The 25,610-nt window shown below is 35.5% G+C and overlaps 1 protein-coding gene across 4 annotated transcripts in view; it reads right to left on the bottom strand.

Moving 5' to 3' along the window:
• Cdadc1 (cytidine and dCMP deaminase domain containing 1) overlaps window positions 1-25,610 on the bottom strand; it is a 49,122-nt gene that overhangs the window by 6,909 nt on the left and 16,603 nt on the right. For all 4 annotated transcript variants that reach the window (XR_011707386.1, XM_027928719.2, XM_071611510.1 and 1 more), the window contains 6 exons: window positions 24,646-24,823; window positions 19,144-19,713; window positions 14,263-14,312; window positions 8,444-8,613; window positions 6,172-6,361; window positions 2,059-2,119 (listed from right to left, as the gene is read on the bottom strand). Coding sequence is in view for 3 of the 4 variants with exons in the window: in XM_027928719.2 (XP_027784520.2) it covers window positions 2,059-2,119; window positions 6,172-6,361; window positions 8,444-8,613; window positions 14,263-14,312; window positions 19,144-19,713; window positions 24,646-24,823 (1,219 nt within the window). In the remaining variant the exon portion in view is untranslated. The remainder of the gene's footprint in view (window positions 1-2,058; window positions 2,120-6,171; window positions 6,362-8,443; window positions 8,614-14,262; window positions 14,313-19,143; window positions 19,714-24,645; window positions 24,824-25,610) is intronic.

Raw genomic sequence — 25,610 nt, 5'->3', positions numbered from 1 at the left:
GGAAGGGAGTATGCGTTCCTGGATAGTTCCTTCATTTCCTTGAAAGCCCAACAATTCTTTGCAAAGAAAGCCTGAGTTGTGTTATTTGGGTTCCAGCTCTCTAGCGGGGAGGACACCTGAGAGCCAGCAGTCCATCGCACTGCTACCTGCCTTCGGCTTCCATTCCTGGTGCTGGCCTTGAGAGGACGTGAGGCAGCAACCCCCACTGCCTCCCAGAGCGCGACACATTGATTTGGCCAAAGGTCAAGCTTCAGCCCAGCAATAAAGCTGGGATTTCAACTTTCATCTGTTTGATTCTTATGTCTGCTTCTCGACAGAATGAAAAACTGTAAAGGAGCTACATGCTGTATGATTCCATTTATATGAAATGGCCAGACTAGATTAATCCATAAAAACTTAAAGTAGACCAGTGGTTGCCTAGGGCTGGGGGAGAGCGACTGAAAAGAGTACAAGGTTTCTTTTTAAGTCAATGAAAATTTTGTGAAATTGGGTTGTGGTGATGGCTGCATAATTCTGAACATAGTAAAATCGACAGAATTCTAGACTCTAAAAGGGGTGAATTTTTGATATATGAATATCTTAATAAAGCTGCTATATAATTGAAAAGGCGATAAGGATATTATTTACTAACATAAAACACTTGTTCAAAAATGCATGAAAACATAAACATACAGTTAATGAACTGTCAAAAAGTAAACATACATTTAGCCATTATCTACGTCAATAAATAAAACATTGCCAGTGAACCAGATGCCTTCTTCTGTCCCCTCCTTCCAATCTCAGGACTTTTATCCTGGATAAGGCCTATCATTGACTCTAAGTAGTAAATACTTTCTATTTCATGCCGTGGATGGCCTCTTCTGATGAAAAGATGCTTTTAACACAGACAATATAGTTCATCTTTCTGTTTCCTTTTCCTACCTTAGGAAATTTTTAATTGAGCTTCAAACAGTGTCATTAAAAATACTATCTTTAATTAGTTATATTTTCCTTTCTTTTTCCACTACTTTTTTTCTTGATAATTTTTTTAAAAAGAAAAAACAGTGAATATGTATTTTTTCAGATTGCCAATAATAAATTTACTGTCTGAATAAAATAAAGCTAATTCAGATCACAGAAAATCAAAACATTCATATTTTCGTAGAGACCTTCATATTTCTTAATATTTCAGGGTAATCAATCCATTGTTATCAAGAAAATTTATAGTACACTTCCATTTATCTAGACTCTACAATTATAACACAGCTACTATTTTTAAATTGGATCTCCTAAAGATTATATTACTATTATCAAAATAATTGTGTTAGTGTGCAAATGACAAAACTTTTTTTTTTTTTTTTTTTTTTTTTAGAATTTTAATATTTATTTTTTAGTTTTCGGCGGACACAACATCTTTTGTTTGTATGTGGTGCTGAGGATCGAACCCGGGCCGCACGCATGCCAGGTGAGCCTGCTACCGCTTGAGCCACATCCCCAGCCCAAGACTTCTGCCTGCTGGAGGAAGAAGGGGACCCAAGAGGTGGAATCCGAAAACTTTTAAGACTAGTAATTTACTTATGGTATCTCTGATGATTCTTAATCAGATTATTAAAATAACAGAACATGTCCATTCTCTGACCAACCTGAGCACCTGTGGCTTTACTCTAGAAGGATATATAAGTACCGGTGTCCTCATCATTTCTTCCTAGATCCATTTGCACTAATTATATATATTTTTCATTTCTCACACCCAAGAAGCCTTTGTTTTGGTATAAACAAGAATTGTTCTTTACTGTTTCATATAAATTTATAAATTCAATTTGTCATGATTATTTGTATTAAACTGCAGAATCTACAGGAATAATTATTGATAGGTACTTTCCCCAGCATCTTGCATATAGTAGATATGCAAATGTTTTTGAACAAATTGAAAAACAAACATCTAACCTGTATAAAGAATATGATCCATCTATTATCAAAACAACTCCGTCACTTGACCTTTGACATTCACCAAGTGCCCATTTTCCTCAGCAGCTGGCCTCTAGTAGTTAGCCTCCACAGAGGACTTGAGATACTTACTTTCTTTCCTTTCAGGCTCGTTTTGTTCAAGATCATAAGCTGCAGATGGATTCAGCTGCCACTGTAAGAGGGTACAAACACTTTATTTGTATGTTTAAAAATGACTTAATAAAGAGCATTTCAGCACTCTGCTTTTAAATATCAAAACAACTTGATAAAAATACAAGAAAAAGGAGTTAGCATGTCCATATCAACAAAGTCCTAACAATACCACCTGAGTGATGCTCAATGGGATGACTTCTGGGGTCAGAATCAATACTCTTAGAGAAGATACTTTATAGTAATTTCTAAGTAAGACAGGGGGAGATTAGAGAATTGCTGTGATCTGTCTCAGGTTACAAAATAGCTAAAGGCAGTGATGGGATTAGACCTAGGCCTGCCCAAGGCCCAGAACCATGGAATTTCTACATTATATAATTTCTCTAGGACCTACTAAGTCTTATAATAGGTAGAGAAGACCTAGGTATTAAAGGCTAACAATATGGCCAATTTTACCTTGCCTTTTAATATAGTTAGATCATATAAACTATTATTTATTTTCTATCATATATAATATCAGATATCATTCATCTCCTCTGGTTGTAGTATTCTATCTCAACCACTCAGAAAGAAATAGGGAAGATTGAAGATTCTGAATATTTCAGAGAAGACTGAAATAGTAGAAAAGAAAATGGAATGTAATCGTTATCTCTAGGACAGCTCTTCCTTCCTTTCTTGCCTAATTGGAATCTCCATCGAATCACTAATGACTTAACCAAAAAGCCCTGCTGGGCCACTGTCTCTGGAAAGTGTGAATTACCTGGGAGCCTCTTTCATAAGCATCACTTAGTTCATCAGATTAACTAGTTAACATCTTGAGCCTTGAGGGGGGATGAGATACAAGACAAACATTTTACCATGCATTAAAAGTCCTTAGACTTTTGGTCACTTATAGAGATGAGATGCCTAGAATTAGCGCCAAGAAAGAGAGAATTTACAAGGGGTGGTAAGTTATGTAAGGGGGGAAAAAAGAGTTATGTTTTGAAACATGTTAAACCACTAAAACCTATTTATTTATTTGGGCAGAGAAAGTAAAAACCAATAATTCTAATTTACACTTAAGAATATTCATGAAAAGTTTCTTTATAATTGTAAAGACTTAGAAATACTCTAGCTATCCAACAACAGGGGAATGATTAAATAAATTAGGTCTCTAGGTTTGGAAGATTGTATAAATTGTCAAAAAATAATTTCTGAGGAATTTTTAACATAGAAAATACAGTAATGTTGACAGTGATATCTATGAGTTAAGGAATAATACATGTTCTTTTTTATTTTGCTACTTTCTACAATGAGCATATATTTCATAATAAAAAAGTAATACATCTTAATAAAGAAAAACTCACCTTCATTAGACAAGAAAAAAATTTTTTTGAATAACAGCACATGAATGTACACTATATAAAATCTATTCTGGAGAAGAGTTTTACCCAGCTCTAACCTGCTTTTTTGACAACAACATAGAATAAAACAACTTATCTCAAGGTATATGGTTACATTTCAAAAAGACAAGCAAATATGTTTCAAATAAAAATTAATTTACTTTAATCTTAAAACAAGTATCAAATTTATTGACACATCATACTTTTGACAGTTGAGCAAATCAAATTATTGAAATTCAAATTTAGAACAAATACTAGTTCATGTTAATTACTGGTATTTTCAAAATTAGGTGTATAGCTAACCAGTTATGCACAGATAAGGAAAGGATAAGGGAGTGGAGAGTTACTCTTCATGAAGAGAACAGAGGAAAAACTGTGAGTTTCTTTATTCTCTGGAATGTGTACCTGAGCAAGGGACCTCTTGGGTGGGAGTTCCCAGTTCTGTTGGGTTTCTCAGCTCTGCCCCTGGGCTTCCCTTTGTCTTTCTTTTCTGAGTTATTCCTCCATTGCCCTTTTGATCTCTCCTTTCTCTTTACAATTCAAAATCTACTAAAATCTACCAGTAACCAAGATATTCCAGAGTTTGCTATAAGCCAACACTCACAGTCCTGAAGAGCAAGGTCACTTAATCTTTATGAAGAAAATTTGAAAAAACCCATTTCTTTACCTCTCCAGGAGGAATAAAGAGACAATCAATCAATCAATCAGAACTGGGGATTTCTTTGACCGACTGGACATAGGTTTTTATTTACAAGACAAGCACTTCTCATCTCTCTTTTTTTTGGCATGGCACTGCTGTTTTCTTTTTCTTTTGTGGGAGGGTACAAGGGATTGAACTCAAAGGCACTTAACCACAGAGCCACATTCCCAGCCCTATTTTGTATTTTATCTAGAGACAGGGTCTCACTGAGTTGCTTAGCACCTTGCTGAGGCTGGCTTTGAACTCATATCCTCCTGCCCCAGCCTCCTGAGCCGCTGGGATTACAGGTATGCACCACTGCACCAGGCGGCACTATGTTTTAAAACTATTAGGCTTTAAATAAAATAATTAAAAATAAAAAATGGTAAACATTTGACACTTCATATACATACAGAAACTAGGTAGTATTTTCCTATGCTTAAAGTGTATGTGCATGTATGTACATACATATATACATGTATATAAACACACATATATACATATGTACACACAGAGAATACATTTATGTTCCAAGCACCCTGGACTGAAACTGATGTACATAACAGGAATGTAAAGTTCAAAATTATAAACAGTTCTATTTTATGCTTTTTATATCCATGAATTCTAGTATATAAATGTTATATTAAATGCCACGATTAAATCATTAGATGTCATAAAAAGCAATATGTTATTATTCAGGACATGATTCTTTTGCTATGTAAAACATTATTGAATAAGTTTGTTTGTTTGTTTGTTTTTGGTTTTGTTTCTGTGATACAGGGAATCTAATCCAGGGCCTCACACGGCTAGGCAAGCACCCTACCATCACACTATATCCCTGGCCACCTGTAATCTCAGTGACTCAGAAGGCTAAGTATCACAAGTTCAAGGTCAGCCTGGGCAATTTAGCAAGACCTTGTCTCAAAAAATGAAAAGGGATTGGGATTTAGTTCAGTGGTAGAGTGCCTTTCGGTTCAGTCCCCAATGCAAAAAAAAAAAAAAAAAAAAAAAGAACATTCTTAGAACAATCAGTAAATCTTGATGAATGTATAGATTAACAGCAGTAATATATCAATGCTAATTTCCTGGTTTTTGTGGTTCTGTGATTATTCCTTGTTTGAAGAAACAGAATGATTTGGCAGGTCAGCAACTTCTGGGGAAAATTTTTCTTTGTAGAGCTTTTGTAACTTTTTGTTAGCACTTTTTCTCATGAGGAACGTGTGTGTGTGTGTGTGTGTGTGTGTGTACAAGAGCATGCATCTTCCTGTCTTTTGGATAATCTTCAACTACTTTCACCTCTATCTACCACTCCAAGCTGAAACAGGTGAGGGAAGAAGTGAGTCAGAGCTTTTCTATTAGCCACATGATGGCACCAGAGGTTTCCCTGCCTCAAGCTAACTCTAGGTCAATTTACAACTCTACAGAAATGTAAAATTCTCTCTCTCTTTTTTTTCATTTAAAAAATTATTTATTTTTAGTACCAGGGATTGAACCCAGGGATGCTTAACCACTGAGCCTGATTCCCAGCCCTTTTAAAATATGTATTTTTTTATTTATTTAGAGACAGGGTCTTGCTGAGTTGCTAAGGCTGGCTTTGAACTCTCAATCCTCGAGCCTCAGCCTCCTGAGCCATTGAGATTACAGGGCTATGCCATTGTGTCTTGCAGAACTATAAAATTCTTATGGCAGAGATCCTTAGTGAACATTTTTTGGTATGTAAGTGCTTGCATATAAAAAATAAACTCAAAGTGGGCTGAGGTTGTGCCTCAGTGGTAGAGCGCTTGCCTAGCATGTGAGGCACTAGGTTTGATTCTCAACATGGCATATAAATAAAAAAATAAAGGTATTGTGTCAATCTACAACTAAAAAAAATAAAAAAAAAATAAACTTAATGATAATAATTTATTGAAACTCTTTAAAAGGATAGAAATCACTAATTTACAATACACAACAGGGTATCAAACAACATAACAGGAAATACAGTTTGAAGAAAAAGTGTATCTATCTACTTACGGTAAATTTGCTAACACCCTCAAGTTCCCCAAACCTCATGTAAGAGATGTCTGCCTTCTTTTTTCCAACATCTACATCCCCTGCATAGATTTGTTTTATGCCAGCACCTTTAATTAAAGGTACACATTCATCACATGGGCATTTTGTCACAAAAATCATGCTTCTTTCTTCTGGTTTTATTTTTTGACACCTACAAAAAAATTTACAGATTATTACAAAGGTAATTTCTGAAAGGGTAAGTTATATCTTAAAGAGAAATTCTTAAATTTTAATGTTGAGTTGTTTTAAAAATAGATTCACATTATAAACAATAATCAAGCCTTACTCTTGTTAAATTAGTCAATCAATGTTCAAAATCTGTAAAAACCTGACAATCACTATAACTTAAATTCATTTAAGCTGTTGGCAAGGTGTTCAATATAAAATAAATAAAATAAATAAAAACAGAAAAAGAAGGAGGGAGGAGAGGAAGGGAGGGAATAGAATGGAGAAAAAAGAGGATAAAAAAAAAGAGAGAAAAAGAAAAAAGAAAGCGGAGGATGTAGCTCAGCAATAGAGTGGTTGCCTAGCACTCATGGGGCCCTGGGTTTGATCCCCAGAACTACAAAAAAAAAAAAGGAAAACCATGTTTTCTACATAAGGATCTCTTTAAAATATGGAAATTGGGGTTAAAACTAACTATTATTTATTAAATATTAAATCATCAAGGCAGCTTAAAGACCTAGCCCCCTATTCCTAACTGGCACCTAAAGGACCCTTAGTAAATACTTACTAAATAAATAAATTAATATTAAATTTCTGTTTTGAGTTATAGTTCTCTTACCCCTTCTCTATCAAAGGATAATTCTATTTAAAAAACATTTGGAGCCCAGTGTGGTGCATGCCTGTAATCCTAGTGGCTTGTAGATTGAGGCAGGAGGATTTCGAGTTCAAAGTCAGCCTCAGCAATTTAGCAAGGCCCTAAGTAACCAAGCAATACCATGTCTCAAAATAAAAAATAAAAAGAGCTAAGGATGTGGCTCAGTGAATAAGTGTCCCTGGGCACTTAATCCCTGGTACAAAAAAAAAATGGTTATGTCATTTTCAGACCTCCTTATAAAATGAAGTAAGTAACCTGTAATGAAGAGGACAGGGAAAAAAACTTGAGGAGATTTTTGGTGAAACTGTATGCTGGGGGTAGTCTAGGACCAAGGACTGCTCTCACCTGAGGTCACAGGGATTGTAATTCTAGGTTCTATGGTTTACATTGCTCTGAACCAGCTGTTTTCAATTATACATCTTCCATATTCATCTCCCTAGTTGCAACTCATTTCTGTTCATCTGGACTAGGGCAACAGAATTCTACACATTTAGTCTGCTCAAACGATGCTTCTGCCACCTAAGCAGTCTATGGACTGTGGCTGTCAGTGCAATTCCATTTCCCGACTGCCTACCAAGTGGAGTCTAAACTTGAAGTCCTCTGTTGTCCAGGCCCAGCTTATCCTGTGAGCTGCATTTACCATGAACCCACACTCCAGCCTAACAGGAATATGCATGTTCCTAAATGTGGAATGCATTTTTCCACTTCTAGACCGTACCTTGTGTTAGAAGCAAGAAAGGTCTTCCTTTCAAGGAATATCTCCTGGCAATCATTCAGAGCTCAGCTCTAATAAGAAGCTCGACTTCTTCCACACAGCTTTTCACTTACATCCCTGTTTTTGTCCATAGCAGCCCCAGAGCACTTTGTGCACTGTTTGCCTTTCCCACAGAATCCATTGCATTAAGTGTATGCATCTTAGATCTTAACGCTTACTGCATTAGAAGCTCCCCAATGACGGGCCATGTCTTATTCAGTTTTTAATCTCCTAAACTCACCCCCTTAATGGTAAAAGCTGACAAGTGATTGTGGAAATCACCTAAATGAACATTAAAAGGAGGTGATGATAGTTGTTATTTCTAACATTATTCAAAGCAATTTGGTTCATCATAAAGTCTACACATTCATAAATCTATGTACTCAAAATTTAGAAAACAAGAGGTTGTATTTTGGACAAATTTTAAGTCACTTCTTATTAGAGAGAGGGAAGAAAAACAAGACTTGCTCAATAAATTGGAAGGCCTGGAGAATCTGGCAAAATGGCCTCAGGTCCAGCAGGACCAATCTTTACCAAAACTATATTTCTGGAAAGAAGATTTTCTAGAATTTGAAAATGGAAATAAGTCACAACTAAAAGAAAACTTATTTCAACTGACCTTTGCTACATTTTAAAGGCACAATAAAAAAATTTCCTACCTAAATGTCAAGGCATTTTGTTCAGCATGTATGATGTATCTGAATTTCCTTATTTCTCTGTCTTTCTGCTTGTCATCCATATGTGGGAAGTCAGCATACTCAGATCCAACAGGAAAGGCATTATAGCCACATCCTATGAAGTACATAGCTCCGGTTCCGTCACAGCTTCTCTACAAAAGCGAGCAGACCAATGGTTAATTTCAACATTCAGAAAAGGCACTTTGCAATGTGACTTTAAAGCTTGCTTTCAGGGGCTGGGGTTATAGCTCAGCGGCAGAGCGCTTGCCTCGCACATGTGAGGCACTGGGTTCTATCCTCAGTACCACATAAAACTAAATAAGATGAATAAAGATACTAAAGAATCTTTTTAAACAAGCTTGCTTTCATATTTTATATAATGAATTTTCATTTCTTTTTTCTTATTTATTTATATATACTAGGGATTGAGCCCCAGCAGGCTTTACCCCTGAGCCACATCTCCAGTCCTTTTAATTTTTAATTTTGTGACAGGGTCTTGCTAAGTTGTTCAGGACCTTGCTAAATTGCTGAGGCTGGCTTTGAACTTATGATCCTAGTGAGCTGCTGGGATTATGGGTATGCCCCACCACAGTCATCTCATTCCATTTCTATGACAAAATGAGCCATGAAACAAAAATAAAACAATACTTATATTATGGCCTTGCCAAAGTTTAATTTCAAGAAGTCCAGTCACCTCTCTAGTCTATAATCTCAAGGTAGTCTTTGATTTTAGCAGTCAATTAAATACTATATTTAAAAAAAAATTATTTAGGGCTGGGGATGTGGCTCAAGCCTGGCATGCACGGGGGCGCTGGGTTCCATCCTCAGCACCACATAAAAATAAAAATGTTGTGTCCACTGAAAAACTGAAAAATAAATATTAAAAAATTTATTTATTTAAATTATGTATATATGACAGCAGAATTCATTTTTTATTCATTGTACACAATTGCAGCACAACTTTTCATTTCTCTGGTTGTACATGATGTAGCGTCACACCATATATGCAGTAATACAGGTACCTAGGGTAATGATGTCCATCTCATTCCACCATCTTTCCTGCCCCCATCTCTCTTCCCCATTAAACACTATCTTGTTTAACTCAAAAATTATTTTTCTTGACTCAGGCATTAAACTATAAAATTCTAGTAAAAAGAAACCACATTTTATACTTCTTTTCTATCCCGTAAGGTACACGTTAGATTGTTATGTATATAGCAGGCACTCAATAAGTCAGTGTTACTTTCTTACACTCTGTGATAACAGTCAGAAATTTAAAAAATACTTTGAACAGCTGGGCCAGTAGTGAATGCCTGTAATTCCAGCTAATTGGAGGCTGAAGTAGGAGGCTCATAAGTTCAAGACCAGTTTGGGTTACTCAGCAAGACTCTGTATCAAAATAAAATAAAAAAGGGATGGGCAATGCAGTTCAGTTGTAAAGCACCTTTGGGTTCAATCCACAGTAAACACACACACACACACACACACACACAACACAACACACACAAACACATACACTCTGAACAGAATATTTCTGTTGCTGAAAATGTGCTATTGTGATTTAGTTAGAAAATAAAAAATGTACTTCCTTTAATCTTGAATACTTTTTGAGACTTTGTTGTTATATAACCACAGAGCTTCTTACTCCAATAGCTCTTTCTTATTCCTTTCTTTTTTGGTACCTGGGATTGAACTCAGGGGCACTCAGCCACTGAGCCACATCTCCAGGCCTATTTTGTATTTTATTTAGAGACAGGTCTCACTGAGTTGCTTAGCACCTTGCTTTTGCTGAGTCTGGCTTTGAATTCACGATCCTCCTGCCTTAGCCTCCTGAGCTGCTGGGATTATAAAAAAGCTGCACCACTTTGCCTGGCTTTTTTCTTATTCGTGACCAAAGGCATATTAGTTGTTAATATGAATGTTTTACCAATTATTAGGATGATATTTTATCAATGGTAAGTGTTATAACAGTTTGGAATATGCTATAAATCTTATTAAATTTCAATCTATTATAACTACTCAAGTGATCATATCAACAATCTCATTCTCTAGCAAGCTTAATAAAAATCATTGTTATAATCAGCCAACAAGAAGATAAAAAAATCAGCTAACAAAAGCTTGAACATTAAATATTATCTCATTAATAAATTCTTATTGAATATTTACCAAATATCAAACTGGTTTTATATAAATCATTTCATTGGCTCAATCCTTGAAAAAACCTAGAAAGTAATATTGTTATTATTCCAATTTTATAGATAAGGAAACTGAGGCCAAGAGATTAAATAACTTATGTGAGGTTACAGAGCTAATAAAAACAACCAAAAGTTGAACCCAGGTTGCTTGACTCCAAGCCCATGTCTTTATACTTCACCAAGCAACCTGCTTACACTAGAGATAACTGGACTTAAATTCTCCACAAAGCAGGTGAGAACCAGATGTTTAAGTTAAAAGGCTGCTAAAGCATTCACATAACACAATGAGAGTTTCAACCATAGGCTAGACCTGTATGAGGTGCTGATGATATAGCTGTAAATCAGACAGGTCCCTGCCCTCATGAATCTTACAATCTGGAGAGGTAAACAAGATGGGACACAAATGTGTGATGAATGTTACATACAAATTGTACAAAATGCTATTGGGATTTCTGGCTGAGATAAGTAGAGTTGAGAGGTACTTCGAAGATGGACTCCATAGCACTAACTTATACGTGTGAAGGACCAGGGAGTGAAATGGTAACCACTGGTGAAGGATCAGGTTAGCAGGGAAGATACTGGATTTATTGGCTAGGTTGAACTTGAAGGGCTTAGAAAACACTGGAGCAAATAGTCAAATGGCTGTAAAGTCCACTGAAGCAAAACAGGCTAATATTTCAATCAGCTGTATATAGTTCCTAAATAAATCTAATTTCGTGGCCCTCCTAACCCACCCCCACATAATATCAAGTCCTCATTATCTCTTTTATATTAACTATCTCCCTATTTCCCCGTCTCACTCTACTTCATTCTTTTATAATGCAAATATGATCATATCATTTTCTCACTTAAAAGATTATTGGACTGTAAGTTCCAATATAGTAGCCATTGACTACATGTGGTTAGTCTAAACTGAAAGGTGTTATATAAGTGTAAAATACAGAGATTTGTAAGATTTAATAATGAAAGAAAATGCAGATTTTATTAGTAATTTTTTTAAGGTACTAGGGATTGAACTCAGGGGCACTCTACCACTGAGCCACATCCCCAGCCCTATTTTGTATTTTATTTAGAGACAGGGTCTCATTGAGTTGCTTATCACCTTGCTGTTGTTGAGGCTGGCTTTGAACTATTGATCCTCCTGTTTCAGCCTCCAGAGACACTGGGATTAAAGGTGTGAACCACCTGGTTTATTAGTAATTTTTATATTGATTATATGTTAAAATAATATCTTTGGACATATTAGATTAAATATATTATTTATTTTTTTTCAATATTTATTTTTTAGTTGTAGTTGGACACAATACCTTTATTTCATTTATTTATTTTTATGTGGTGCTGAGGATCGAACCCAGGGCCTCGTATGTGCTAGGTGAGTGCTCTACTGCTGAGCCAGCCACAGCCCCTTATTTTGTCTTTTAATATTTTAAACTGACATAAAAGTCAAATTTATAAACATTTCTGGGGTATTGTGATTTTTGATAAATGTATATATTGTGTAATGTTTAAATCAGATTAAACATATCTATCACTTTAAATATCTAACTTTTTTTTTTTTTTTTTTGAGTACCAGGGGTTGAACTCAGGGGCTCTCAGCCACTGAATCACATCTTCAGCCCTATTTTGTATTTTATTTAGAGACAGGGTCTCACTGAGTTGCTTAGCAGCTCACTTTTGCTGAGGCTGGCTTTGAACTCATGATCCTCCTGCCTCAGCCTCTGAGCTGCTAGGATTACAGATATGCGTTAAATATCTAACATTTTTTATGATGAAAATATTCAAACTCCTTTCAGGGCATGGTGGCACATGCCTATAATCCCAGTGGCTAGTGAGGCTGAGGCAGAAGGATCATGAGTTCAAAGCCAGTCTCAGCAATTTAGCAAGGCCCTAAGGAACTTAGTGAGACTCTGCTTCAAAATTAAAAATGAAAAGGGCTGGGGATGTGGCTCAGTGGTCAAGCACCCATGGTTTCAATCTCCAGTACAAAAAAACAAACAAAACAAAACATTCAAATTCCTTTCTTCTGGCTTTTTGAAACACACAGTATATTATTGCTACCTATAGTCACCCTCCTATGCATCAGCACACCAAAACTTTCTGCTCCCATTTAACTGTAACTTATTACCCATTGAGCAACCTTTCCCCATTGCTTCCACCACCTTTCCCCTCCCAGTCTCTAATAACCACCATTATACTCTAAACTTCTATGAGATCAACATTCCACATATAAGTGAATTCATGAAGTACTTATCTTTCTGTGCCTGGTTTATTTCACTTAACATAATAATCTCCAGTTGCATCCATGTTGCTGAAAATGAGAATTTCATTCTATGGATGAATAGTATTACATTGTGTGTATATACTACATTTTCTTTATCCAGTCATCAGTAGATGGACATTTAGATTGTTTCCAATAAAATATATTCCTCACCTTACATCTATTTCTTTTCTTTGCCTGTTTACCTTAATTCACCTATTTTTAAAATTCACCACTCCCTAGAAAATTTCAAGATACATATGTGGCTTACATTTCATTTCTACTGATAAGTATTGTTCTAGGGGATGCACTAAAGTTCTAAAGTTCACAGACACCAGGCATAGTGGTGCACACCTGTAATCCCAGCAGCTCAGGAGGTTGAGGCAGAAGAATCGAGTGTTCAAAGCCAGCCTCAGCAAAAGGGAGGTGCTAAGCAACTTAGTGAGACCCTGTCTCTAAATAAAATAGAAAATAGGGCTGGGGATGTGGCTCAGTGGCCGACTGCCCCTGAGTTCAATCTCAGTACTACTCAAAATAAATAAATATTTATTTATAAATATTTATAGATTTTAATATTTATTTATAAATATTTATAGATATTCACATGGTCTACAACATTCTTTATGGTTCAGTCCAATTTTCTGCCCACTCTACAAAGGACTTTGGATCCCAAGTCACTTGCATTTTCCTATCTTCTCTTTCTAGCCCTCTACCTTTGCATGTTATCTTCCTGGTCCTTCTAACTTTTTCTGTTTGATGAACTCCTGCTCATTCAAGACTAATAGCATGCTACCACCTCCAAGAATCTCTCTCATTTTCCCTCGTTTCCCCTAGTAAAGGTCCTTCTCCATGTTCTCACAGTACTGATTATAATTACACATATATGCCAGTCTCTTTTTTTACCTCTCTTGTCTCCATCATTAGCTATGAGGTCAAGAAAGGCAGAAAATGTGATCTTTAAATCCCTGATGTACACTGTGACACAGTGCTTAACTTATAGAAAGTGTTTAATAAATGTTAAATTGATGAGTCTAGAAAAATTATTGAGGGAATGAGCAAATGTTTATAGAATTTCACAATGCACCAATAGAAAAATATTAAGCTCAACAGGTCAATAAAATGTAGTGTACTGCCAGACACGGTGATGCATGCCTGTCGTGCCAGACACTCAGGAGGGTAAGGCTAAGCTTGAGCTCAGGAATTCAAGGCCAATCTGGAAAACATGGTGAGAGTCTATCTCAGAAAGCAAAAGCAAAAACAAAACCAAAAATGCAATGCACTAAAGACTGAACTATGTGTGTTTAAACAAAATCCAGGTTAAATATTTAAAGATTTATTTCCATACTTACAGATTTCCCTTCTGCCCAAATGACTGCTCCAACTCCTGTTTTATGATCCTCTGAAAGACATGACATTGAACTCAGTAAAAATCAATGACTGTTAGTTTCAGAAATACACTTTTCCAAAAATAATAAAAACATATACTTTGAAACATTCTTCATGATCATCCTAACAATTCTTGACATCTTTACTAATTACAGAGAAGTATTAAAGTAAATACTTCAAAGTATGAAATATGGGAGCTAGGTAGCAAAGAAATAGATTGGGTTATTACTCACTGAGTCACACACGATATACATGTGGAAACCACTAATATGGCAGTGGCCAGTCAGATCACCTCAAATCTACAACCAGAACTAAGCACAACTTCATTGATTCTCCACTAACAGGTCAGTTTCCAAATGACTACTTCTTTTTATTAGTGTATATTAATTGCACAGAATCTTGGGTTTCATATTGTATTTATATATAACATATTTTGCTCATTTCTACTGTTACCCGCCCTTACCTTGCCCCCTCCCTCTCTTCAACTAACAGTCTCCTTTCTACATTCCTGTCTTTTTGTTGCTTTCTTTTCTAGATTCCACATGAGAGAAAACATGCTGTACTTGTCTTTCTTGCTTAACATGATGATCTCTAGTCCCATCAATTTTCCTGTGAATGACATGAATTTATGGCTGAATACTACTCCTTTGTATGTGTGTGTGTGTGTGTGTGTGTATACACCACATTTTCTTTATCCATTCATATGTTGACAGGCACCCAAGTAGATCTGTAGCTTGGGTATTCAGAATTGTGCATGATAAAAACAGGTATACAGGTATCTCCATGATATGCTGACTTTAATTCTTTTGGAATATACTAAGGAATTTTGGTATAATTGGATCATATGGTAATTCTAATTTTAGTTTTTTGAGGAACCTACATCCTTATTTCTATAGTGACCATGCTAATTTAATTCCCACCAACAGCGTACAATTGTTCTTAGTTCCCATATCCTCACTACCATTTATTATTATTTGTATTCTTGATGATTGCCATTCTAACTAGAGTAAGAGAATTTCTTTTTTTCTTTTTTGGATACTGGGTATTGAACCAGTATCAAAATTAACTACTAAGCCACACCCTCAGTCTTTTTTACTTCTCATTTTGAGACCAGGTCTTGCTAAGTTGCTTAGGGCCTTGCTAAATTGCTGAGGCTGGCTTTGAACTTGTGATCCTCCTGTTTCAGCTCCCTGAGCCACTGGGATTACAGGTGTGCAATACTGTGCTGGGCGTGAAATAGAATTTCAATGTAGTTTTATTTTTTTTAAATATTTTTAGTTGTAAATGTACATGATACCTTTATTTTATTTATTTATTTTTATGTGGTATTGAGGATCAAACCCAGTACATCACACATGCTAGGCAAGTGTTCTACCACCGAGCTACAGCCTCAGACCATCGATGTAGTTTTGATTTGCATTTCCTTGATGGATTTGTATTACCCTAAAGATGCTAAACTTTTTTCATATAATTATTGGCCATTTGTACTTATTTTGAGAACAGTCTGTTCAGTTCCTAAATGACTACTTCTAATAGATGATGTAACTGAGTAAAAAAGTAGTTTTTGATAATTGTGAGTACAATATCTACTCACAACAATCAAATGTGTCTTCTAGTCTTTTTAACATTCTAATCATGGAAAATATATTTTATGGAAGTGTTCTTGCTATGCAAAAAGTTCAAACTTTTAATAAAAAAATAAAATCTTTATGAACTTTTATATCTGCATGTCTACATACTGGTGAAAGATACATGAAGAAAATTTTGATTTAAACAAAATATTGTCATTTTCTTGACCTGAATAGTTTAAGAGGGAAAAGAATGCTATGTTAGTGATATTATGGTCATTTCTAAATCAAGTGGCAGAAGTTATAAACATAAAATTTTAATTCTCTTGCAGAACAAAAACTTTTGCAATAAGTGGTCCTTCTTAAAACCATTAATGTGAAACAAAAAATAAAAAACCAAAACAGAAATTGCACGTATTAGGGGGCTGGGGTTGTGGCTCCTCAGTAGAGCCCTTGCCTGCATGTGTGAGGTACTGGGTTCGATCTTCAGCACCACATTAAAATAAATAAGTAAAATAAAGGTATTGTGTCCAACTACAACTAAAAAAATGTTAAAAAAAGAAAGAAAGAAAGAAACTACACATATTAGGATCTACTTTCTTTCCACATAGGGTGAGTTTCAAATTCCTAAGACAAATACACACTAATTATGAAAACCATAGTATTTGTCAAAATCATAATAGAGGACTAATGTAGTTTGGATGATACACTTACATAGAAAAAAATAAGAATTATCTGTAAACTTACCTAAGTTCATTATCATACTGATGAGTGAAACTATGGCTTCCCCTTATAATTTCTTACAAGTTAAAATCCTTCCAATTAAAATATATATTTTAATACCTACTTTTTTCAGTAAAAGCACAAAGAAAATTTGTGCCACTTTATATTAAAAAACTAGGATGCCTTATAACTAATTTTTTAAAAGTTATGATATGCCAATAAAATCTCCCATCTCCAGTTCAAGTACTCAGGCTTTCAAAATCATACTACAAAAGATTTAAGTAATTTATGTTAAGCACTTTTTATTCACCATCTCGTTTTTATCTAAAGATAAAAGTTGATTCCCTTCTGTAAGTAAGAAAACAGGCAGAGAAATTCAGTGAGTGAAGTTTGGCCCTTGTGACCCAATCTATTTGCCTTTCCTCCACCTCCCTCTTTGCCATTAAGAATTCCACAACAAAGGCTTCCATTTTTTGAGTGCCTGTGTTCCAAGTATGGTGAATGTTCCTCCAGCAACTCACAGCTGACTGGGCAGAAGGCTAACTAAGGAAAGACATAGATGTGTGCTGTGCCCTGAAGATGAATGGGATACTGAGGTCTAGAGGATGTCTGGTGACTGGTTTCTACAGTGTGGAGGAAAAGGAGATTATGGCATAAACACAATTTTGTTTCTTCCTAGACCTTTACGTGACCTAGACCTTAACATGAGGAAAAAATATATAAATCAATGGCTTTATGCTCATTTCTGAGGCAAGTGGACAATATTATAAACATAAAATTATATTTGCGAGCAAAAACAAAATCTTGACTGTTAAGTTCTATTAATATGTACATAAATCAGAAGTAAAAAATGAAAAACTAAAACAGAAACTCTTCATTTTAAGAGTCTACTTTTCCTATCAACATTTTTTTTTTCATGTTATGTTTTTTAATCTCAGGATCCACATTTTCTGTTCAGTCTGGGGATAGACTAAACCTTGTTAGGAGAGGGAAAGATGTGATTTTTTTCATCAGCATGCAGCTCTGCTGCCTTGCAAAGATCAATTACACCAAAAGAATATTCTTTACTACGTGTGTTTTCCAATAGGATAAGTTTTCATCCATATAAAAATGGTTTTGGAAAACACTTTTTCTAGGACACAAAAGGAGATCACAACTCAACACTTAAACGGGGTAGATAACATGAGATGCCTTTTACTCTTTCCCCCCATGAGTCTGAACACATTTTGTCACTTTTTGCTACTCTAATATCCAAGAAGCATTCATTTAACAACACCTCTGTGGATCCTCATTATTAATCATTTAAAAAGCAATTATTAAACCCCCACTTGCAATTTGTTTTAGAACTTCAGAGGTTTTGGAATTCATTTTCATCATGTCTTTTTTTTTTTTTGGACTGGTCTATTGAACCCAGAGGCACTTTACTCTTAAGCTACACACATAGCCCTTTTTATTCTTTTTTAAAACTTTGAGACAGCGTCTTGCCAAGTTGCCCAGACTGGCCTTGAACTTATGATCCTCCTGCCTCAGCCTCCCAAGTAGTTGGGATTACAGGAGTGTGCCACCATCCCTGGCTCCTTGAAGAAGTTTTTAAAAACAGACCTAGATCACACTTGGTTAGAGCAATTGTTGAACAGGGTCTGGGGAGGAGTTTGAGCATCTGTACTTTTTATTAAAGTTTCTGTGGTGATTCTGCAAAACATGCTGTCAGTTGAGTTCCTCCATTCTACTGAATTTATTTCAATCTAACCAATAGCATTGGCATGGACCTTTTCTAATTTTCCTTCTTTTCTCCTTTTTGGGATAATTTAAAATTCCTATTATAGTCCACTCCACAAACTAATCTTACTCTACTGTTCTCCCTGCCTGCATTTTTCCCACTTATTTTCAAGTTGCATTTTTTAAAGTGGTCATGATTCTCTTTCAAAAAATACTACATCTAGTAATTCTTGAAAATACTGCTCCATAATTGGAAATACAGATACATTTTAGCACAATAAAGAATATTCTCAAGTAATATTTTCCTTCTCCACATACACAACATAATAAAGTAAAAATGTTTAATTTCTCAGTTTTCTGATTAAAGACATACCGGCAACTGAGAAAATCTGCAATAACCAACATTCCTTTACTTTCATTGTATTAGTTATTTTGAATTCATATTTTTAATTTTACAGATTTCCAAGTTTTCATCAAAAACTCAATACAAACAATATTGAAGAGTTAACAAGAGTGATTTTAGTTTTCTCTTTGTTCCATTTTTAGTGGAAGGCTTGATAAACAGAAATCATAAATGCAAGGAGAAAGACGAATTAGATAATTTGGTCCTGAATTATAAATGTAGTGCTGAATAAAGGGCCACAAGGAAGTTCCAAACTGCTCATAGGAAGAGTTGCCTACACAAGAGTCTCACAAACTTTAGCATGAACAGCCAAACTTTAATATCTAGGAGCAAATGAACTCTGCCATAGATAAGATGCATACCACTTTACTTCTGAGACAAATACAACCAAACCAATTTGCCCCAACTTATGAACTAAGCATTTAACTCACCAGTCCGATATGCCAATAACCTGGCCTGAACCATGCAGTGCCTTGCAATTTCTTGTGGCAAACTTTGATTGTGAATTTCATTAATCTGTTCTGGATTACTACAATAAAATCCAAAGTGTTTAAAGCTGGGCACACTGGAAGCTACCGTGGCCAAGATTAGGATAAGGTCTTTCATGTTTTGCCTCAGATTGCTAAAGTAGGGATTTTCACACAGGTTCTCCAGACCTATAGTCATCAGGATTTGCTTATGTATTTCTTCATTTGAAATCAAAAATATCATTTCATATTCTTTTATTCTTTCTTGTTTACATTCAGAATAAAAGTCAATGTTAGCATCTGGTACTGTCTTTGTAATTTTTTGAATAAAGTCACATTTGTAAGAAGTCTCTTCTACAAACTGCACCATATAACACACCAAAGGTTGAAGTAAGACACACACATGGGCCCGACTGTTTGACTTCAGTCTTTCCACAGCTTTGGCATCTAACTTTGCATCTTCAGAACTAGAAGCCTCAGTAAGCAAACTTATTTCTGGATCAGCAGGCCAATATGAAATTCGATTAACTCCAGCTGAAATACAAAATATGAAAGATAATTATCTGATACATGCTGAATATACATTTTCTTGATAAACCCATCCTAGCAATGCAGTAGATCAAGAAGGCCCAATAAATGTCTACCATGAAGTCACCTATTAATCCATCTGAGGTTTGGCAAATAATTATCCACAGGCCAAATCTGGTCCACTGAGAATTTTTGTACAGCTCACAGGTTAACTAATTTGAAAAAACACAAGACTATATCATAACACAAAATTAGACACATTGATTCATTTATACAATCTTTGGCTGCCTTTGCATGGCAGAGTTGAGTAGCTGTGACAGATATGACATTGCCTATACACTTAAAATATTTACACTTTTGCCTTTTTGAGACAAAGCTAATTGACCCCAAACAGAGCCCAGGGGAAGGATTTGTGGATTCACTGATTTTGCTGAGTATGGTCCCAAAGCCCAGCACTGGGACTGTATACCAGCACCTTCCACAGTGCCATGGCTGCTTTTAGAAATGTTACAAATAGCATTTGGTCATGTCTAAAGTTTTGTATTTAGAAATCAACAATTCATCAATGCATTACAAATGATTCTGTCTTGGACTCAGAATTCTTCTGGAAAGAAAAATTCATGTATACACAGTTAATGCAGCATTCTTTAAAACATTAAAAATGTTAAAAATAATAGACAATCAACATAGGGAATGGTTAGACAAATCATATATTCCTCATAGTTATAAAAAAGTGTCCACATAGAATTCATAACATGAAAATTACTTATGTGATGCTAGAGTAGTGGTGTGTCAGCAATATTAATTTATTTAAGCCACAACACTGAAGACAAAACAATAAAGGAACATTTTTCAATCAATGAGGCAGAGGAAAGATTGGTAATCTTTAATACACAGAAAAGACTTTAAATCATTGAGAGTACATATGAATTGACAAAAAGAATGAGATCTCAAGAGAGACAAAAGATATGAAAAATTTACAAAAGAGAAAATATAACTAGATAACAAACATATGAAAAAATATTTTAATTTGTATCTGAACTTGAACAATGAAGGTACCTTATACACAAATACCCAAATATTTGTCAATTAACGAATAGTTTACAACAAAGACTTTTTTCTTGCTGGTAGTCTCATGTAATTTCAGCTTGGAGAGACTTTTTTTATGATTGTGCCCAGAAGTGAATAGACAGATAGCCCTCTGGTGTCCCATCTTTCAAAGTAATAGATGAGCTAAAAAGTAAACAGATGTGTATTTCTGCCTATTCTCTGCTATTCCTAACTCACTGTGGTTTGAGCTGCAAAGCAATTTCAAAGGCCTCACAGCTCAGATAGAGTCTTTCCCCTTGCTGCATTTCATCTTCCCTGTTCAAGTTCTCATAATCCATTTCCTGACTAGCATCAATGGTAAAACGTTCATCTATGAATCTTAGTTGCTCCTAGTAATCCCAATCCAAGAAGGGAAGATGAATCACCTTTAAAATGTTCAATACTACTGGTAAGTGCTATAGCAGAGGTTCTCAAATTTTTTGATCTTAGGATCCCTTTATTGAGGACTCCAAAGAGTTTTTGTTTGTATGGATAGCATCTTTTGATATTTATTTTATTAAAAATTTAAAAATATTTATTAATTCATTTAAAATAACAAAAAGAGTCATTAATATACATAACAGTTTTATGATAAGAAACTATTTTCCAAGTTAACCAAAGTTAGTGAGAAAAATGGCATTGAATTTTTTTTTTTTTTTTGAGAGAGAGAGAGAGAGAGAGAGAGAATTTTTAATATTTATTTTCTTTAGTTTTCGGCGGACACAACATCTTTGTTTGTATGTGGTGCTGAGGATTGAACCTGGGCCGCACGCATGCCAGGTGAGCGCGCTACCGCTTGAGCCACATCCCCAGCCCAGAATTGAAGTTTTACAAATGTATTTAGTATTTGGCTTAATAGAAAGACAGCTGGATTCTCAAATTCACTTCTGCTTTCAATCTGTTGCCAACAGGTTGTTTACACTGAAGTATATTAAAATTATTCTGCCTCATACAGACATGTAGTTGAAAAAGGAGTATTTGAACAGCCATGTTAGATAATTGTAAACATTCTTTTTTGACACTATTGTAAATATTTGACAAGAAATAGTTCCTTAAAGACTAGTTACAAACCAGGCACTGTGACCCATGCCTGTAATCCCAGGTAATGGCTTAGGAGGCTGAGGCAGGAGGATTGTGAGGTCAAAGCTAGCCTCAGTAACTTTGTGAGGTTCTAAGCAACTTAGTGTGACCCTGTCTCAAAATTAAAAAATATATAAAGAGTAGGGATGTGGCTCAGTGGTTAGGTGGCCCTGGGTTCAATCCCTGATGCCTGCACCATCACCACCACCACCAAAAAAAAAAAAAAAGATTAGAATGTGAAATCTGAAACCTTATCAACAAACTTTTTGTATCTATACCCTGGTCTGTCTTGTACTTAGAATGGCTGTTTTACTCATGCATGATTCTGTAGTTTTGTGCACTGGTCATTTGGAAAATGTGATATTGATTTTACAATACTCAAAAAAAGTCCATAACTATCACCACCAATCTCATCCTAAGAGTATAAATATCAAGAAGTTGTCAAGCTCAAAATGGTGGATATGGTTTTCCAAAATTCCAATTTTCACTTTGAATGCTCAAATTTTATGATTAGCAGCAAATAATGTCAATTGTTTCCTGAAAGTGACAGGTTCACTTCATTTTTGAGGCAAAATAGCTAATAACCATAGTCTGTCAAATTATGGTGTTTCATGAAAAAAATGAATCATTTTAGTTTGCAACTCAAAACAGTCACATAAGTGGTTTTCCTTAAGGCAACCTTCACATTAGGTTTGTAATAAAAGTATTTTATAACAAAGACCTCTTTCCTTACACAGAATATTAAAAAGATGTGTATTCAGGATTAGAATTTAATGAAATTAATGACTCTTACTGTTTCATAAAAGCCCTTCTTATGTGAAACTATTTCTTTGTGCAGTAAAGAGCATAAGGACTGCTAGGGCAGTTTGCTTCGTCTATAGCAACAGTGGTTTTACTCACCACTGTTTTGGTCACTTTAGTGTGAATGTAGCATTACTGTGAAAATATGTTGACCTTGTAGACCATCAGGAGAATCACCGTGCTAGGAAATGACTGCTTTGGTTTAACCGGAAGTAACAGTGATAGGAACTAAAGGAGTTCAGCTACAGCATAAGTTCAACCATGCCACCTTCCCAAGATAACTAATATGTAAACTTAAACCAACAGAGCAATTTTATTTACTTATGGGTCTATCACCAGCATAAATGCATCCTAGGTCTCTTTCCACACTTTATTCTCTCTCTTGGCAGACTGAAGCTGTAGTGAGTGACTCGCACTCCCCTGCGATTCTAAGCCTTAGCTCTGAGGTGATCAGGGGTGCTTTTAGCACAGGCAGTTCTTTTATTCATTCTTCTCCCTTGACTCTAGAACACATCAGTCAACATATTTTGGTTCTTTCACATTCTTTCCTTTCTATATCAATGTCACCATCTGAACTAATCAGTCGGCTAAGCAAGCTAACTTCTCCCTGATCCAATTCTGTAAAAACAACAAAAATTTAATCATGTTTCATCTTGCTCAAAAACCTTTAATAGCTGCATATCATCTATAATGGGAATCATAAGTCAACTGAACATAAATGATTAAATGAATGTCCAATTTGCCTGGTTAACTGGGCAAAGGAGGAAAAAAAGCCATGACCACTGTGATACCTATCTTCTCTATTAGGAACTAGAGTGGAGAGACTACAGAGTCGCTCTTAACATACCTGAAGGCCTGCAATACTTGTTGCAGGCCAGGAAGCTCCTAACCACATGACCTTTCTCCTGGAAGTTTTTCCTTGTGTCGTTCAAGGCACCAACCTCAACATAGATCTGATCAGTATTTTTAAGACTTGGATGTACATAAAAACAGTTAAAAAACAGGTCCTGGAATTCTGTCCCATAAGATAAAGCTCAGAGGCTATGTAATTTTTCAAGGTTCTCCACTAAAGCCCCAATCTACCATTATAAGCCATCTGTCACTATTTTCTTAGTAATAATCTTTCATTTCAAATACTGGACTTTTCTTCTTACAACTGAGTGATGCTACAAAGACTGCTGTTCCTGACCACCCATGAGTTCCCCTTCCTGTATGAGTGACCTATCAGGATCCAGTTTAAGCCCCAAACTTACATAACATGACAACCCACAGGGATCAGTTTCACCTCTGAGATCATTTTATCACTTACAGCATATATCAATCATTGGACACTAGATGATGTATTCATTAAATTGTTATTTTGGTCTCCAAGTAACACCCTGAGGGAAAGGATTAGGAGCCATATTAGTTATTTGTTTTTAAAACTTTTTTTTTTTCATTTTGGTGGCGCTGGGGATTGAACTGAGTCTTCTGCATACTGTGCAAACATTATACAACTGAGTTGTACCCCCAGACATTCCTGAGGCCTGTGCTTTTAAAAGCAGTTATGCCTTCTCTACTCTTTCCTTCCTCTTCTGGCTTCAGAGGACTCAAAGCCCCAGGTATGACAACAGTAGTAAGATGGAAGATGCCTAGGCCTGTGAATCAACTACACAGAGAAAAGCTGCCTGTTGCTCAGCAACACCTGGGCTATGACAGGAGTGATGTCTAATACATTAAACCACTGAGATCTTAGGGTTTCTTAGAGATAGTAGCACTAGTCTACTAATTCACTGAGGGTCATTAGGCTGACTAGTGGACAGAGTTGAGGACAGCATCTTTGTTTTCTGACTCTTTGCACAGTGTCTCAAACTGTCTTCAGACATACATCAGTATTTCCAAATGATCTCTGTGAGATTTAGGCAATTTGTTCCCTTGTTTGCTCTCAGATCTATTCCTAATCCCCAACAAAGCCTTATCTGCACTTACCATTTACAATCATTTTCAAACAAGCAGAACATGGTTTTCTGGAAAAATAAAGATCACAGTTTTTCAGCCTTGACCCATGTTTAATAAGAGCAATTTGCCCAGCATGTAGATCTTCACTAGAACAATGGAGACCAACAATTTTCATGTTTTTCACCACCACAAGACCAGTTTTCTTCACCTACAGTGAGATACAAAATAAGAAGTTATTAATTATAACTCATGATTATCATAATACTTGATTTATTAATAAAATGAAAATTTTGATTAGTTCTTTATCTGAACATAGTTTGTTCAAAAGTACATTTTGCATTAGGTCCAAAACAATTTCTGAAATTTTGTGTTTACTTTAGATCAGAAATTTTTAAAACTGAGGCTCTACTAACCAAACAATTAAATGTGCAAATTATCATTATTTTATTCTAGTGAAAGATGAATGCAATTTAACCTAGTAAAGGGCAGGAACCAAGTTGGTTTCACTTGGTTTTTACACCATCCAGTCTAGGACTACTAGGTATTAAGCTTCTAGATGTTAAAAAGGAAAGATTTGGAAACCCCTCTCATTTTACACATGGATAAATCAAGCCCAGAGAACTTTCCAAAAGAATTCACAGATAGTAAAAAGCAGAATGAAAGAGAGGTCATCACTGAAAAAAAAGAAAATTCTCAACATCCTAAAAACTGGCTGAAGATTTTTCAACACTATGATAGACTCATGTATCTGGGTCCCTTACTATGATTATATAGGTAAGTTATAAAACACAAACAAAAGTCATACTGTCAGGTGTCAGGAAAGAGAACTGACAGCCAAAGTGAGTTCCTTGGCAGTATTCCAGAGGGGCCTGGGCTGACCTGAAATTAAGCCGTGCAGGCTGGACACTACCTAGGATTCTAGAGTTCTAATGAGACTCTTTGAGTGAAGACTTTCTGCTACTTAGAATCTAAAGTACCCTGACTTACGAAAATAT

Source organism: Marmota flaviventris, chromosome 4 (assembly GCF_047511675.1).
Source record: "Marmota flaviventris isolate mMarFla1 chromosome 4, mMarFla1.hap1, whole genome shotgun sequence".
Classification (NCBI taxonomy): Eukaryota; Metazoa; Chordata; class Mammalia; order Rodentia; family Sciuridae; genus Marmota; species Marmota flaviventris.
This window is presented reverse-complemented; position numbering and strand designations above follow the sequence as displayed.